The sequence below is a fragment of the Montipora capricornis genome, chromosome 3 (assembly GCF_036669925.1).
Source record: "Montipora capricornis isolate CH-2021 chromosome 3, ASM3666992v2, whole genome shotgun sequence".
NCBI classification, from domain to species: Eukaryota; Metazoa; Cnidaria; class Anthozoa; order Scleractinia; family Acroporidae; genus Montipora; species Montipora capricornis.
The window spans coordinates 41,561,204-41,578,567 of NC_090885.1; the positions used below are offsets into that span (position 1 = coordinate 41,561,204).

General features: G+C 39.8%; 3 protein-coding genes across 3 annotated transcripts in view; 2 read left to right on the forward strand and 1 right to left on the reverse strand.

Moving 5' to 3' along the window:
* Positions 1-1,833, forward strand: part of LOC138043167 (NADH dehydrogenase [ubiquinone] 1 beta subcomplex subunit 8, mitochondrial-like) — a 17,375-nt gene extending 15,542 nt beyond the window's left edge. The window contains exon 5 of the mRNA XM_068889308.1: positions 1,502-1,833. Within this exon, the coding sequence (XP_068745409.1) occupies positions 1,502-1,624 (123 nt within the window). The 3' untranslated portion in view covers positions 1,625-1,833. The remainder of the gene's footprint in view (positions 1-1,501) is intronic.
* Positions 1,834-4,474: 2,641 nt separating this feature from the next.
* On the forward strand, positions 4,475-7,003 carry LOC138041380 (putative neuropeptide Y receptor type 6). The gene has a single exon (XM_068887151.1). It carries the CDS (start codon positions 5,155-5,157, stop codon positions 6,310-6,312), a length of 1,158 nt encoding a protein of 385 aa, XP_068743252.1. The 5' UTR covers positions 4,475-5,154; the 3' UTR covers positions 6,313-7,003.
* Positions 7,004-12,551: 5,548 nt separating this feature from the next.
* The window catches only part of LOC138043168 (diacylglycerol lipase-beta-like), a 31,640-nt gene continuing 26,827 nt past the window's right edge, over positions 12,552-17,364 (reverse strand). Inside the window, exon 16 of the mRNA XM_068889309.1 lies at positions 12,552-15,458. Coding sequence (XP_068745410.1) covers positions 14,446-15,458 — 1,013 coding nt within the window. The 3' untranslated portion in view covers positions 12,552-14,445. The remainder of the gene's footprint in view (positions 15,459-17,364) is intronic.

Sequence of the window (17,364 nt, forward strand, 5' to 3'; positions counted from 1 at the left end):
ATCAAAGAATAAGAAAATACCAAAAAATGTCCTAAGTAAATAAATAACATAAATACACAAATTTTTTGTCTGACGTGCATTTAGACCCAGCAGCCCTCCATCTACTAAAGCTTATGTGCTACTCATAATTAAACCGTAGTAAGGAAGATTTTCAGTTTCAATCCCGTTATACACTTGACCGTTGATGACTAATTTATCCACCTTGAAGAAAGCTGATTGTTTTCCTTGCTTCGCCTTTTTTAGCACAGGGTACAATTTCGTATGAATTGCTTCGATTTCTTTAGGGTAGTCATGCGAAATTCCAATTTTAGAACCTTTTAGATTTTTAACTTTAGACCAAACGAATTCTTTATCTTGATAAAAGCTAAATTTAGCAATAACAGGCCTTGTATTCGTGGACCTCCGAGGGTTACGCCGGGTTGGCAAGCGATGAACACGTTCAAATCTAATTTCATTCACATCCTCCCTTGGAAATCTCATTTTCTCCTCCATCATTGAACGAACCAAATCTTCCGTGTCTCGTGGTGTCTCACCTTCAATTTCCGTGAGGTTATAGATCTTTATACTCTCCCTTCTAGTGTACGCCTCCAATTTGATGTTACGGCATTTTAACTGCTGAATCTCCATATTGAGGTTACGGATCTCATCGGTACCACTCGCTGTTTGAGAGCACATGCTGGCCACACAAGTTTTTAGATCTGTTAGTTCCTTTCCCGTGTACTCAGCCGCCTTTCTTAGCTCTTTATTTTCTTCTTCTACCTCTGTTAAACGGACTTTCAGAGATGCTATTTCCGTAAACAAATCTAATAGCTTATCGATCTTGGCCTCTAATTTAGTTATACTTGCCGAGGCATCGCAGCAATGGCCTGAAAGACAATCCTCGTCCGTTTGAGAACCTGTATTTTCTCGCTGTCGTTTACGGGGAATACACTTTTCTTCGGTGTTTAAAGCGGTTTCCTTGATCTCTTGACTCATTTTGTCAGTAGACAGAGCGCTGAATTCACAAAATTCACATATCTATAAAACTGCTAACAAAGCGACCAAAAAGCACGTCCGTCACCTTTCTCTCCTCGCTCCAGTCCCACTTTAAATTATGGTTTCACTATTGAACAAGTGGACTACTACCTGGAGTGAAAACGGGTCCGTTCTATCCTTGTGCCTCATGTGCACCTGCTAAACCTTTGTGGATAAATATTTGAAGAGTTTTTCTTGGAGAAAGATCATCCGAGCTAATTCTACCTTCTCAACAATCTCAAAGAAACAGGGCTTAACAGAGCTAAACAGGACTTGAGCCCTACCCCACTGTTCCAATAACTGTGCAGTTGCTGAGCTATTATGCTCCCTGAAAGCTGGTTGCAAGATCGCATCACGGCTTGCAATGGGAAAACAAATGGATAATTGAAACTAGCATAACTACATGTATTTGACTGCTCCAAGCAAGACCTACACCCAGTAGTGTGGGTTTTTTTTTTTTTTTCATTCTTTTCATCTCTTATTTCAGATTCCAAAGGAATATCCATTCAATAACTTGTACCTGGAGCGAGGGGGTGATCCAAACAAAGATCCAACCGAGGAGAAGGTTACTTCAACTAAGATCCTCACCAGCAATGTTTATGGCTGTTGAGTTTCCGTCCTTTTCTTTCAAAAAACCACTAATGTCTTTAGAAGGGAACAACGAACAGTCTTCATTGAATTGTTGGCAATACTGTAGGTGTAAGCAAATATTTTGTGAGGGCTTGATTGGTTACTGTTGCCGAAAACTTCAAGTTAATACCACGAGAGCAAATCTCGCAAATTCTAATGTACATAATATTAAATTTTGTGACTGAACTACCACCCTGTGTATTTTTTTTCATGTCTGGCCAAGTTTATGGCTTCTGTCGATGTAGCTGCGCTCTTTCCATTCGTTTCCCTTGTCCCTATCAACAAAAGAGTTGAGACGTTTCCCGTTTTCCAGACTTGTGAATGACAACCTGAAGAGACGGACAACAGCTCCCCTTCTCTCACCTTAATGTTCTCATTTTATTTTTAGCCTTCTTTTTCTTATATACGACATCTCAACTTTGGTAAAGCAAGACAATTCCTTGAAAAAGAGTCGTTAATCGAGTTACAAATTTAGAAACAGAGATTTAATGTCGGAGCAATAGTCCATCTAAGGTGACTTGAGCTGAATGTATTACCTTACACAATGGAAAATTGTTTGACCTGAAAACTGTGGAAATGATTCTGTCAACAATTATGGGTAAATAAAACATTCTCATCTTCACCATTATGTAGGCGTGCAGGTCGCTCGGATCAGTTTCTAGGACTCCTTCTCTTTATCCGTCCCGATCATTAATTGCACCAGGTAGGTCTTGGATAGTCCATTCAGCAACCTCATTACTGGGTTACCAGTATGGCAAACCAGTCGGACAATGGGTGGCATTTATTGGTTTTCCTTTTTTTTCGTGACGGGAAAAGTCTTTCCTGACACTCCCCTGCTAAGTAGTGTCGTTTTGGGTAGAGTCATCTGCGCGTATTTTTGGTAGGTTTCAGGGGTTCGTATGAAATGCGTAGATTTTATCCGGTGGACACAGTAGAATATTTAATTAACCTGCAGTGACGTCGAAAGTCATTGTAACGCAAATGGCGTTTTAGTGGATCTTTAAACAAAATATACCCTTATGGAACTCAAGAATGGAAAGTCAATTGTATGAATAAGACAGGCGCCGAAAAATAAATATCTTGAATCGTAAAAGTGACGAGTAATTATGGACTTCGACAACAATTTGATCTCCGTATCAACTGAGTGAGCTTTGTTTCTAAATAATTATTTTACTAACCGTTGTGTTTAATATGTACAACACTGAAACCAAATCAGTGGCAAATTCTGTATGGGCTTAACAAACATTGACGATATCGAACGCCTTGAATGCATCTGTACGTGTTTACTGAAGTCGCATCTCAGTTGTCTGGCAGTTTACATTTATTTTGTACTCAACTCTGCGCAGTATTCAGGTAAACATAATTGGAAGTGTGACAGTGAAGATTTATTTGGAAGAAAACTTGTTCTCGTTAGTTAGGAATTATTTTGAAAGAAAGCTTGTAGTCCGTGTTTTGCTTCATTAATTAGGGAAGAGATTCTTCAGAAAAGAGTTTGATTGTTGCGTTGACAAGATTGGGTTTCTTGTCTTCACGCACGCAAAGGAAAGGAAAGAAAAGGAACTTTATTTAAGTGTCTAGTCGTTCTGGAGCACTAATTGGGGACACTGTAAACTGAACGCAAATCAAATCAAATGTTGGTTTTTGAGGAAAGCGGAAGCCGGAGTACCCGGAGAAAAACCTCTCAGTGCAGATTAGAGAACCAACAAACTCAACCCACATATTACGCTGGATCTGGGAATCGAACCCGGACCACATTGGTGGGAGGTGAGTGCTCTCACCTGCGCTGCCTTCCCCTTGATTCATACAGAGACTGCAGAAATTTAAACGTTTTTACGATCGATTATCATTAATCTTTCGATGATAATTCGATTCAGAATGATATATATAAACTGTTATTTTTTTCTTCATCTGTCTTTTGGCTTGTCGTTTTACTGTTAACTCCTGGCTCTTACAGTACTTTTTGATGCAAACGTAAAGCCAAAAATGTTTTGACCTGGCATCAGATTAGACTGAAAAGAAGAGGAATTATGAAGCAGAAACCTCCTTAGTGCGGGCAATAAACGTTTGCTTAGTGGAGACTATTGAAAGAAGAAACGAGTGAGTTTTACTCAAGAACGTGTTTTGTTATCTTTAGACTGAATTTATTACCAAAGCTTAAAATGGGACAGGACATTACGAAATAAGTGAACTCGCGAGCCAAATGGCACGGGCACCCAACGTCAATTTTCGGAAAATATCTGTTTGCAAGACGATTTGAGATCTAGGATTTTCGGAAAATTTGTTGTAAAATTTCTTGCTTGACTTGCCTGCCTGGTGTTTCGAACATCTAAAAAAATGGTATAATTGCCCATTTTTAACGGATTTTTACCCTAAAAAGGTCACCTAGAATTTTCGGGAGCCTTTTTCTGGCTGAAATTTTCGAAAAGATAAGTTTTGATCCCTATAATTCTCGGATCACTAGACTTTCACATGGCTAGGAAATCCGAACAGATGAACAATTTTTAGGGGTTTAAATACTAAAATACGTTTAACAATGCTATGTTTAATGAGTGGTTTTGAAATATACTCTCGTTGGGTGCCCCTGAAGGGCTTCTGCTTGCACGGCGTCTAGTTTGATTGTTTGGGTGGTTTATGCAGACTTCGCTAGGTCCGCTAGCATGTCCATGCCTCGGAATCCAAAGTATGAAACGCGTATTATTTCATCCTTAGCTTCTCCTCTCAAGTATGACCTCAAAGGTACTCGATAGGTCCCAGTGCTGGTGTCATTAATCTTACTCTGGAGTCTTTCCGTGATTTGGCATGCATAGCTTCATCAAACTATACCGCACTAAACTGGTGCAAGACAAATGAACCATTGTTATTCCGATTAGGAGTTGTTTTCTTCTATGGACATTAATTATTTCGGATCCGGTATATGAAAGACGAGCCAAAGCAACTGGTGCAAGTGTGGCTAGGAAGAAGTCCTTCTTCGTGCTTTCTGCTCAGTTAGACATCCATACCGAAGAAAGTTTGTCCAAGATCTACGAAATCATGGATAAAGAGATGTATTGACCGATGGTGACACGGGGATTCACGGGGAAAAACTCAAGTTCTCCTTTGCGGGATTCGAACCTGCGACCTTCCGATCGAGCTATAAGAAATTACACCAAGTGCAGAGGAAAGTTTCGTTTTTCTATCCTCTTGGTACTGAAATTGTTACAGATAGTTTGTATATTCATCCTACATTCAGGACCATTCAGCTGCTTGTACTGAAAGTCTACGTCACTTTAAAAAACAACATTATTGTTTGATCAGCTTTTATCTATTTTTTTTTACTTCTTTGAAGTAGATGACAGGTTTGCTAATTTTATATACATCTTATCAACACAAAAAGGAAACGATATTAAGTTCCCATGACCTTGGTATGGTGTGGTGAGTGACATAGGTCTGTTTCGTGAACACCCATTCCGTTCCACGTGAGTTTAACGAGCTTTATATAAAATCGACTTCCTTCGTAGTTGTCGGTGAACAATGCCTCGACCTTTTGAAAGCCATAGCAATTTTTCCTCGATCTTCACATCAAACGATACTTCTTTCTCCAACGAAACATCTACAGCGGGCCGCCTGCAATTAGCTGCAGTGTGCTTACTCACATTAATTGCTCTTTTTGGAACGATGGCAAACCTTTCGGTGCTGAAAGCAATCTTAAGCGTAAAAAGGAGAAAGATACACGAACATTTGATTTTGAACCTGGCGATTACTGACGCAGGAACATGTCTCGTGAGCATTCCATTGGACATCGCTGAGCAGTTGATGGGTAGATTTCCATATGGTGTCGCCTTTTGTCACGTTATTTATCCATTTCAATCTGTTCTCGTGTATGTATCTGTTATGACGCTTTTCCTCATGAGCGTGGATCGCTATAGATTGATAGCAACACCTATGAAGCCCGCTATTGCGCTCAAAACTGGATTAATAATCATCGTTGGTATTTGGATTTTAGCCTGCCTGGTTGTGTTGCCATTTTCCCTTACTTTGAGGCTCACAGAAAGTAGATGTATCGAGCAATGGTCACAAGTCTACAGCGCAAAAGTCTTTACTCTTACTATATTCATATTTCTCTACCTAGCGCCTTTAAGTTTCATGACGTTTTTCTATTCGAGGATAATTTACGTCTTTTCTAAAGAAATCAAGTCTTTAAAGGCAAGAAAGAGAAAAAGGTCCCTTGCTGAGGAATTAATTGATGCACGATTGCACAGGAACGCCAAGATTGTTAAGGTGTTTGTTTTTGTGGTGATAGCATTTGCTCTGTGCATGTTACCATACCAAGTAACTTGGTTGTGGCATGATTTTGGCGGGGGTTCTTCAAGTGCAGAGTTTCGAAAAGTAGCAATATTTAGCAGTATTCTTGTATATTTGAACTCTGTTCTCAATCCTCTTATTATGGGATTCATCATGCTCGATTTTAAGGCTCGAATCAAATTTTGCTGCTGTTGCCTGAAACGGTTTAGAAGAAGTTGGGATTTAGAGCAAACGTTTGTGCTCCGCATTTCCTCTCCGTCACTAATAACTCAGCAGTATATTGGATCTTATCTTCTGTCACGGTCTCGATCGTCACTTTATCAGAGTGAACCTGTCATTGGAACAAAAATAACATTTAGAGATAACGATGGATTCTTCGATCAGTAACGGCAACGCACTGTGGCGAAAATGGATAGTATACATGAAATTTTTGAGTGTGTGAAGAATTAGAAATAATCTAATTTAAATAAATAAACCCCTTAACTTGAAACCATAGCGAAGACGTTTCAAAATGAAAATTTATCGCTCGATTCACGAGTAGTCGAAAACTAAACCACAAGGACCATTCATGATATACATATCTGTTCGCTTATCACTTTAAACAAATCGACTTTTATCTAAATTTTAAACGTCAGCTTCCGTTCCTTGTAATTGTGGAGTAGTACTTTAAAAAAAGGCATCTCTTTCACTCTCGTTGATTGACATCTAAGCTAAATATCTCCCTGCAAAACGACAGCAAGGCCGTTCAATTGAAATGACTCATTTGCGGCCATTTACAAAATAACGCGGGATATCGTGGGCTTTCCTGGGGACATATATATAGTTTAGAGCACTGCTGCAAAACTGATGGGATTACTGCCTGTATAATGTACGTTATCGATTACAAATCGTTTTCTTTGCAATTGATACACTTCAATTGTGTAAAGTTGCAGAAGTTAATTTAATATGTTTGCGGAATGTCATTCCCGCTGCATTCGAGAGATGCCACGCTGCCATTTTTCCACAATAGGGTCAAAAAAACAATTTTCAAATCACCGTCCACCTTTTTCCGTATTGTGCAAATAAATTACAAACAGTTTATCGGTTGTTGTTTTGGTTGAAAAGAGAAATTTGGTTGGGCAGGGAAGGAACAATAAAACGACAAGGGCGCTTACAAATTAAATTCAAGATGGCGGACAACGCGACAGAAACAACGACCCCGGAGGGGAAATGCCTGCAAGTCGGAAAATGCAACATTGCTTCTTATAATGCTTGGCCTAGGCCTTCGCGATCAAGGGTGTTCAAAACCCTTTCTCAACCGAAAGTTAAACACTTTATAAGTCTCGGTGGAGGACAGAGTGTATTCGAAAACCTAGGATTCGGATTCTAACCTAAGCACATTAATCTCCTTTCGAATTTGATCCCAAAAAAGCGCCCCAAACTTAAGTAACCTGGCATATCACCATACCTGAAATGAAATGAATACACAATTGTGGCAGTCGCTGAAATAAGAGCAAAAGAATACTGAGCTAAGCAGCGACTGTCTGATGCTCTTGAATCATCTCCTTTCTACTCTAAACGCAAATCACGGTGACATGCACCAAAAAACTGAAGCCGTCAGTTAAGTCAAACAGCCTTGTAGGGCCCTTACTTGTAGGTTCTGCAACTATTTCTCAGAAATTTTCGATAATGTTTCGTGAACGAAAAACCAGCTTCAAGCCTGTCAAGAAAAAAAGAGACAAAAATTGTAAATGTTCATGCCTTGAAACGTCCTCCTTTCATTTTTTTCGAGATATTCTGGTATCCAAAACGTATTCGGGCTTGTCTAGAATGTCTGGTACCCACCTGTTAAATTTTCAGCCTCCTGAAGCTTTTAACTTTTATTTCACGATAAACGTTTTTGTTAAAAAAAAAAAGCAGTCTGATTCCCTTCTGCGAAGTCTAGTGTTGAATTTAACGCTTAGCAAGTGAGTTTTCAAAACTTTCTTGCATTAAACATGGACCATCTTACAATACTGACAGATATATAGCAGGTATTAAATGCAGTTCTTGCTCACATTTTGCCATCGGTAGATTTTTCTCGAGGTTTGCTTTATGTAACTGGACATGGATCTTCCGAAACAAGTCAAAAAATACAAGTCATTTGTGGCCCGCGAACCTCAGGAACTTACACTCCTCTTAGAGTATTTTCGTGTCGGCAACCGAGTTACGTTTAAAAAAATGGTGAGCTGAAACGTGCTAAAAGTGTTTTGCGTTCCGCTCTCCAAGAATACAAATAAAATTGGTAAAATTTTCGAAAAAACGAGATGCCCACGTCCGCCAAAATATAGAAAACGCATGTAGTCCTTAAAAATAATAATCACATCATGTTCAAATCTCAAATAGTTTTTATAACTCATTCAAGTACTGTTCATAAATAAAGTGTTTATAAGATTGTACATATTCTCCAAACATTAGAGTCTCAAGAAATTCGAGCAAAAAGAAAATGTATGAAACTACAATGAGGCCCTGACAGGGTAAATTCCGACAAGCAATATGGCCCCGAAAAAGTAGCGACAGCACATAAAATGAAATTCCGACAAAAGGACACCCTTTCCCAGCAAAATTCCGACAGTGATGTCAAGGCCGAGAATGAGCCGACTAAACCCCGACACGAGTGATTTTAAAATTCAGACAAGCGACACGGGACCCCCCTTTCCCCTCCCACTCCCCCCCCGCGTCAGGGCCTCAGGGCCTCTACAATCGTGGTCAAAAGTTGTTGGGAAGGTTGCAGGCATCAGCTCACTTTACACCTAATTCGGTTATTCTAACTATTGGCTGAAGTATTCCGCGGCGGCAAACTCCTTTCCAATGTACTCTTCAAAGCCAAAATGAACATTGTTTCAGTGCAACAGACGTAATAGTATAACTGAAAAAAAAAAAAAGAAAAAAAGAAAAAGAAAAAAAACAGCACACGAAAGACGAACATTAAACAATAATTGTACACAAAATCATAGTGGCTGTCCATTGTACACAAAAAAGCATGGCTTTCGTAAAGGCGGTCAGTTGTACATAGTCCATTTTCGCCTTTACGAAACGTAATAGAAAGACGCTGTTAGACGCACATCGATTAAGTTCAATATATTCAACATCAACCGGGGGCGGGGGGGGGGGGGGGGGCGTAGGGGTCCTGCAAAGACATAACACACCCAGCACTGCAAGACTAGCTGCGTCACAGACGTAATCCAACACCGCTTAGTAACGTTTGCGAAGCAGCGCCGAGATCCTTATTCTGGACCCTCAATGGACTCAACGAACATTCAAATGTCCCTTTAACCTGATTGGCTATTACCAGTCTTATCGAAAATTTGTTTTCTTTACCAGACCATGGCGCGTACTCAAATCCTGGCACGCTGCTGAGGGCCCACAAAAAGGATTTCAGCACTGGTTCACAGACAGCTATGCAAGGCTTACGGAGGAAAAAATAAGGTGGGGGTACCTCATAAATATATACATGCAAAAAATGAATGCTGTATATAAATGAACTAAATAGGTAACAAATAAATAAGTAAATAAATCATTAAATAAAAATTAAATAAAGCGTTATAATTGGTGATATGCATAATTAAAATCAATCATTTTAATCTATGTGCATCCTTATATAATGGAGGTTTTGCTACGTCTAAAGCATTGCTAAGCAACGAGTTCCATGCTTTAATAGTTCTACAATAAAACGAGTTTTTGTAAGCTTCAGTGTTTGGTTTCAGTTCAATGGACTTGTCTTTGTGGAAGGATCGTGGTTGACGATTGTGCACTTTGATGTAGCTTAGGATTGTTACGGAGTACCGTGAGCCGAGCAATTTTCCTTTTTCTCTGATGGGGAGGAAAACTAATGTCAAACAGAGATGAAAATGAAAAATGCTAAAAAATTAAATCCAGTCGCCAAAACAACTACCTCTCTCTTCCTTAGCCGAGCAAAAGCTATATGACGCAAAATTAGGGGATATCGACTGGTCCCTTTGAATTTTCGTATGCTCTCAAATCGTAGCTTTTGCCTGACCAGTCTGCTCGCAAAATTTCCACGAGTGCTCGCTTTCCTCGTGCTAGCAAACTCGCCTCCGATTAATTTTGAAGGATTCAATCGGAATGGTTCTTGTAGGTATTAAGTCCAACGAAAACAGCCTAAGGACGAAAGATAGAGGCATGCACAATGGCGCCCAAAAACTCGTGAATGATGGGGTCTGCAAAAAAAAATGCTGACAATGAAATATTGAAGACATAAAAGGGAACGTCCACTCCACCATTAAAATAACTTTAAACCACAGGAAATTATGTTACAGTCAAATTTGTTTGCATCTATGTTTAAGAAAGCTTTTATATCCGAAATAAATAAATTTCAGAATCGCTCATTTCCCGTGCGACACCATCTTGAATAATTGTGACGTGAACACGTTCCAATCATTCAAGATGGCGGCGCCTGGAAATGAGCGGTTGTTAAACTCATTTTGTTCCGATACTAACACTTTTCAAAAAAAAAATCTTACACAAATTGGATTGAAAACGTTATTTTCTTAAGGAGGAGGAAAGGTTCCCTTCAAGATCATCTTTGATGATCAATAAACTGAATCAGTATACCTTGGAGATCATCCGCTTGGGGCAGTATAGATCGTTTTCAGGTGACGTCATCATTTTCTAAAATCCAAAACTAAAGAGCCACGAAAGTTTTTATCTTCATCAGGTATAAGAAGCGGTAAATTTGTATCCATTTGCAATTTTAAAGCTCAATAGCGTGCTTCGTTTGGAAACCAGAGCATTTTGAATTTCTGAGTTTTAGCGGTGCGTGACACGAGGCGACGATCGAGTTTATTGAGAAATATATATTTATCTCATGGTTTTGAGCCTTTTTAGAATTTAAAGCATTAGGAAAAGTGCTTAGATAAATAGCTGTCTGTTCAGTACAGATGATCACTCGCCTAGATAGCCAAAGTAAGTAACAGATGTTGACACTATTTTCCGGCCGCCATATTGGTGCACCACAGATGTGCACCAACATGGCGTTTTCATACTGGGCTCTGTAAATTTCTGCGAAACATTTCGACGAATATCTGAAGTTTGGGGAAACGCACAGGCCTAAAACTTGGAGAAGTGTCTTCTTCATTTATCTTCTACAACATCACGAATTCTTGACTTTTTCCACTGGATGGTTTTCGATTTATTTTTTTATTGCGTGACAGTGAAAACGATCTATAAAGGATTCCAACAGTACCATACGCATTTGCTGGGGACTGCCGCCTGTGTTGATTTCGATGATATTGCTGTTAAGTTCATCGAGCCGCACTACTTTAGCTTCAGCGTCAAGTGTTTTGGTGTTTTTTCGATCGTATTTATATAGACCAATTTCATAAATGGCGACCACTTTTACATTCTTTTGTCTTTATGTTAATTAGACCTACAGCCCTCGTTTTGAAACAAAAATTCTTTTAAAATTTGCTGGTCGTAGCAAGGCTAGAAAGGCTTATTAGCATTAAAACAAAAGAACATTTTATTCGGCCGCTATTATCTTGAAAGAGGTCTATGTGGCAGTCATCAGTAATTTTATTCCCAATGCAGAGAATTATCTTTCCCATACTTCCGAATGAAAATCCGAATGTTATGTTCGTTGAACGGTGTCCCGGCGTCAGGGATGGCAAGAGAAGAACAATTAAAATATGTTATATTATATTAGGGAGATTTCCGTTCGCGTGATTAGAAACCTTCACGGTCACTAGCCTGCTTGCAGGCGGTAGATGTTGTTGTTGCCGTAAAACACGTATCACACGCCATATTGGGATCGTATGGGATAGGTCTGGGCTGGGTGACACGGGGTGGGGGCGGGAAACAGAGGCCGAGAAAGTTTTCCCCGTCGTCCCAGATCTTTCGACTTCCACCCGTCCAATATGGCGACCGAAATACAAATTACAGCCTGCAAGCAGGCTAACACTTGTCATACGACACATGTATGACACACCACACCTTGGCCCAGTGGCAAGTCATCGGATTGTGTCTTTCTTTTCAGTTCGATGAAAAACCGGACGAGAATATGCAAATGCACTTTAAGATGATAACATTGAAACTTTCTCTTATTATCCAGATCGATGACTTCGTTTTATAGAAGCCATCCCTTACTGTGTAAATCTGATCAGTGTAACCACACGGCTTTCGCAAGTCTCGCTAGTTCGTAAATGACTTTATCGGAAAATGATAACCCCAAGCAGACTATTCACGCTAATTCTCGGAAAGTTTTTTTTCTCCCTCCCGAACAGTCTATATCACGCAAAACCCCAAACAGAAAAATCACACCAGCTGTTGAACTGACAGGCAGGCGCGTTATGTCTTGAAGGAAAGAGATTTTTTAGTGGGGGTGGGGTGGGGGAAGGTGAGGAAGTTCGTACCCATCATGCTTGGCTGTAAAGTGGTTCTTGCCGTGTTTCTTTGAAGAAAGGCTCTCGAGTTCTGACATGTTCACGTTGTCGTCAAAACCTTAAATTTGGTCGTGTTGGAGCACGGTTATTCTTTCTTTCAAAACCAATGTGTTTAGTGGTCGTGCCTTCGCCGCTGCAATCGACGCTTCTGATGAGCCGTCGTCGGAGATTGGCGAACCAACACAAGCGAAGAACTCGACAAAAAGACAGCATGTCAAGAATCATTTATTACATTCCTCAATAAAACCAATTCATAATTCATGCAAACGAATCGCCTAATTTCCAAGCCAGGTATAGCTTAATGGTACTCTTAAAACATTTCATAGAAGACAAAACAAGGTTGTCATCAATGAGGCGATTATACATTACATGTATTTGATTAAAATCTTTAAAACAATGATTTCCGATATTATAGCATCCATTTTAAAAGTTAGTCATCAGTCAAATTTTTATAGCATATACGATGTATCTTGTTTTTACTTTCAATAAATAACACTTAATAAATAAATTACACTTCCCTGTCGGTAAAACGTGTTTTGTCCTCGAGAATTAAGGGTATTAGTTGCGCAATATCTGACACTTGAGAGGGCCGCAGTTTGATCTTTGATCGGAACTCAACCAAAGTCAACCACACGAAAAGAAAGCCGTCATCTTTTGAAAACTTAACTCTAGACGAACTTCCAAACAGAAACTTACTCAACAAGGTCTTTGAGTTGACCCCGTACAAACCATCCACCGAGCCTAGTATTTTTTCCTGTAACTGTCTCAACTACCACACAGCTAATTTGTGTCAAGAATTCGCAGTGGAAAATTCATAGAGCACTAGTAAACATTTTATGCTTGAAACTATCGCACAAGAAAAATAACGTCCATAAAAACCTAAATTCTCATGCTGACATACTATCGCATTGAATAGATACGTAAACATATGTTAAAATGCAATCCTATATGCACCCTGAAAATGGTACAAAACTTTTAAAAATCTCCTATCAAGTTGGAATAGTACAGTAAGTTCATTAAAAATCACTGGTTTTAATATTGAGAAACAATAGAGAGGTTTAGCAACACGGTCGAACTAAAATTTGCGTTTAACCAAAAAAGTTAAAACTTGTTTGATGTATTAAAGATCATTTCTTGACTGTAACCTAAAGGTGTTAAGCAACTTTTCAAAAGAGGGAGAAAAGTTACAATAAGGGAATTGTCATGCTAAATCTCTCTAATATTTTTCACTAACATATCATCAGTTCGAAGGCATAAATTTCGCATCTGTTCGCTGACAATCATGCCCAAGTCCCTGGGTTCCAAATGCCTGGGAATGATGCAAAAAACTCCGCCATAGTGCAGAAAATACCATTTCAATCCTCAACCTCGTTCCCAGGGTCTCTCTTCTCTGCCTCCTTTGTCATTGAGACCCTGGGAAAAGAGGTTGTTCAACCCTTAGGCCAGCTTAAAAGACATTCATGAGTGGGCGTTTCTACAAATGGTCCCGAGAGGTAGACGATCACTGAAAGTGTGAATTTTTACCTTTGTGGCGAGACATCACAGCCTCCAGTCACACTTCCGGTTGCCGTCAGTTAATCAGCGGTAACTTTCATGCTTATATATAAAAACCTAAAAACTAAGGCATTATCATTTAAATTTCCCCAGACTTAACTAAAACCGTGTTCCCTCTGCAACAACAACTGCAATAAATATTCCCTAGACAGAGAAATACACATACTATTCAATGGCTGGGTGCTCCGTAATGCATACAAAAGTGTGCTCGACTTCTTTACTACTCCAGATCACAATTTTAGCCAAGAAGAATCGATCGACTGTGGCTAATAAAAGAAATATAACTTTAGATCAAAAAGAGACAACGGCCATTCTACGATAAACTTTAACGGAAGACTTTGAGTTTTCTGTTTTGAGAGCGCAGATTATGTCTAGAGAGTGACTACTTTAGCCTGCAGGCCGGTTTATAAAACCTCGCACTCTAGTTTAAAAGTCCCGGCCATACTTGAGAAGCAAGCAAAACCACTTATTTTAATACCCATGCAAAAAATACCAGAACTGATCCGGATGGTGTTTAAATAAAAAAAAAATGCCTCTAGGAAATCCGCTACAACGTCGTCTCCAGAAAACTGCGATCTATTCGTGGACTGTCCAGAAGTTGTTGATTTTCCTCTATGCTGCCTCGTACATGTCGCAGTGTCTCTGAAGTAGTATGTTTCAGAGCCTTTCTTTTTTTCCGCCTCCCACCACGAGGCTTCACTGATCCAAGCAAGGACATCTCTTCCTGCGAAATGTTCAGACCCGAGTCCGATATCGAATGCCTACACTCGGGACCTGGCGATTCAATCGAACCGCGTTTCGGTCTTCGGATCGCATCGCCATTATGATGGGTAGACACTGTAGAAAACAAAGATGCCTTAGCACTATTATGCAAAGGAAGAGCGTCATCCACGTAAATTTCCACTTCGCCATTTTGCGACGTAGAGTAAAATTGTGGTAACTTAGATCTGTCTGGGTTATGCGGAGGTAGAACTTCGTCGGATTCCTGTCCATCTAAAAGCTCCGTGGAAATGGTGCTTCCGTCGAGTTCTGGTGAAGATATCTGTGTCTGAAAGACTCGATTGTGAGGACGAGGAAAATGCCAGTATAGAGACGAGGAAAAGTTCGCTTGAATTTGTGATTCATACTCGAACGTTCTTGGTGGTTTCGGCGGCGGTTTGTATCGAAAACTCTCTCGACCTTCGGATCTCTCCGTCTCAAATGTTCGAGGAGGTTTCGGGGGAGGAGGGATGTTTTTTTGCAGCGATACGAAACTTTGCATAGAGCCAGCAGAGAAGGTTTTGTCAGTTAAATCATCCAATGTCTTAAGGGAACGTTGGGAATCTGGTGAAAGGTCGCCGATGTCAGTGTTTGCGCGAGGTCGTGGATGTATATCTACAACTTTATCAGTGCTTTGCCAAACAGAGGGAAGAGTGAGTCCTTTCCAGTTGGCTGACACACGTGAGGAAACCAAGCTGTCGTCAAGGTCGGAATCATCAAAGCCACTTTCAGGCCGAGCAATAGGCGCTTTGCTTGCTTCTGATACTAGGGCAGTTAAACGCCACAAGGGGTGATTAACTTCTGTATAAAGAATAAAGATCAATAAACACAGAGTCAAAAGGGAATTGGACACGATTAAAGACAGTATCAGGATAATTTGATAAGTTGAAAACTACCAAAAAACACTAAAGGGATAAAAAGTTTCGTTATTAATTAAGAAAAGAGCAAAATACTGTAAGAGGAAAGGAGAGAAACGCTCGAAAGAACAGATTTAAAACAAAAGCTGCAAATGTAACTAATACCGAAATATAAAACAATCCGCGCGGAAAGAGCTAACATAGCCTTCATTTAAATACTTGTCTAACTGGAACAAACAGTATTTTTCCAAATTTCCTTTAGCGTAAAGACAAGTTAGTTTATGGTCCTTGGATTAGGAAGTAAAGCAATACTTAAGAGTTGTGGGCACGTCATTACAAAAGATAGGTTTAGGTTCTTTAGCAATTCTCTTTTGAAAACCTCTTTAGACAAATAAAACCAAAAAAGTTTCCCTTAAAACTGATGTTTTGAAAACGCCAAAAGCACATCATAACCACAATAATTCAGCTTACCGCTAAAACCTTCCTGAAGGTCACGGTACATGCATGGCTATCATTATATAATAGTCACTCTTATTACAAACCTTGGTCAGAAATCACGCATATCTACGCAAAAATCGACTCGTAAAAGAATCGTAAAAACGTAAACTTGGTTTAAATTTTTAAATAGTTGTTTATGAATTAATCTGAATTTGATCAACTTGACAATATGAAAAAACTGACGTTTGAGCAACGAGAAAGAAAGATTGACAAACACCTGGGGTATTTACCATTTACACGGAAAACCCGGAAATTTCGGTTAGAATATCAAATGGTACACACCATTCCATTTAGAACTTTTCAGAAATTATGATGCATTGGCACAATCAATGTCTTAATTCTGTCCTTTTTGGGCTTTCCTGTTGATACCAGTAAATTTTTTACGTTATCCAGTTTTTATTGGGACAAGCTGCATCATTTAATACTTACACCTACAATTTCCACCTGGATGGTTCGTGCAAATGGTAAGCACCCCTGGTCCCAGGGTCTCGCTTCACGGGGAGAAGAGAGACCCTGGGAATGAAAATCCCCTCTACTGTTGAGAACATAGGAAAAAAGAATAAATTCGAGGCATGTGGAACCGGGACGTTGAAAATACCGAACTTCAAACTCCTATACTGAATCAATCACCCAAACAGGAAATTGCGGGTCGGCCAGTCATGCGTTTACATCTGTTCTAGCGCTCGTAGCAAGAGTTTCCGTACGAAAGAGGAGCTACGAAATCATTTTTTTTCCCGCACGCTGACCGCGTGAAATGCGATTCTGTTTTCGCCCCAACTTTCGCGTGGCTGGAGTGCACAAAGAAATGGCTTCGAAGCTCCTTGCTTGCTACACAAGCGTGATAGATTCACGGCTTTAGAGGTAGGGGTGTAGAACTGTAAATACTTGACACACTGAATAAGTTTACGTGTCCAAGCCTTTCAACGACCGAGTTTCGTCTAATAGGTGCGAATGTCATTAGCGCCAAAGCAGGAAACACGAGACAAAATGGCCACAACTCACGAAACTACGTACCGTTCAAATTTGCAGATGGGTTGCTCAAACGTCGTTTTGACGAAACACGGGGGCAAGGTGAGGTACAAAAGGAGGAATGTTTGAGCTGAGATTCAAACAAGAAGAATGTTATGGAAAATGACAGTTGTGGTCACGGAAACTGCATGCAAAGTGACAGAGCGTTGAAGAGGAAATGTTCAAGGAGAGCGGTACGTTACCTTGTCTAAACGGTAGTCACGCTGATTTCAAAGCTGTCGACGCTTTGCATATCAGCAGGAAGGTCAAGTCCAACTTCTGAAGTTTAGTCAAAGAGGAAACGAAAACAGTTTATAGAAGGAGAAAAGACAAAACAAACTCAC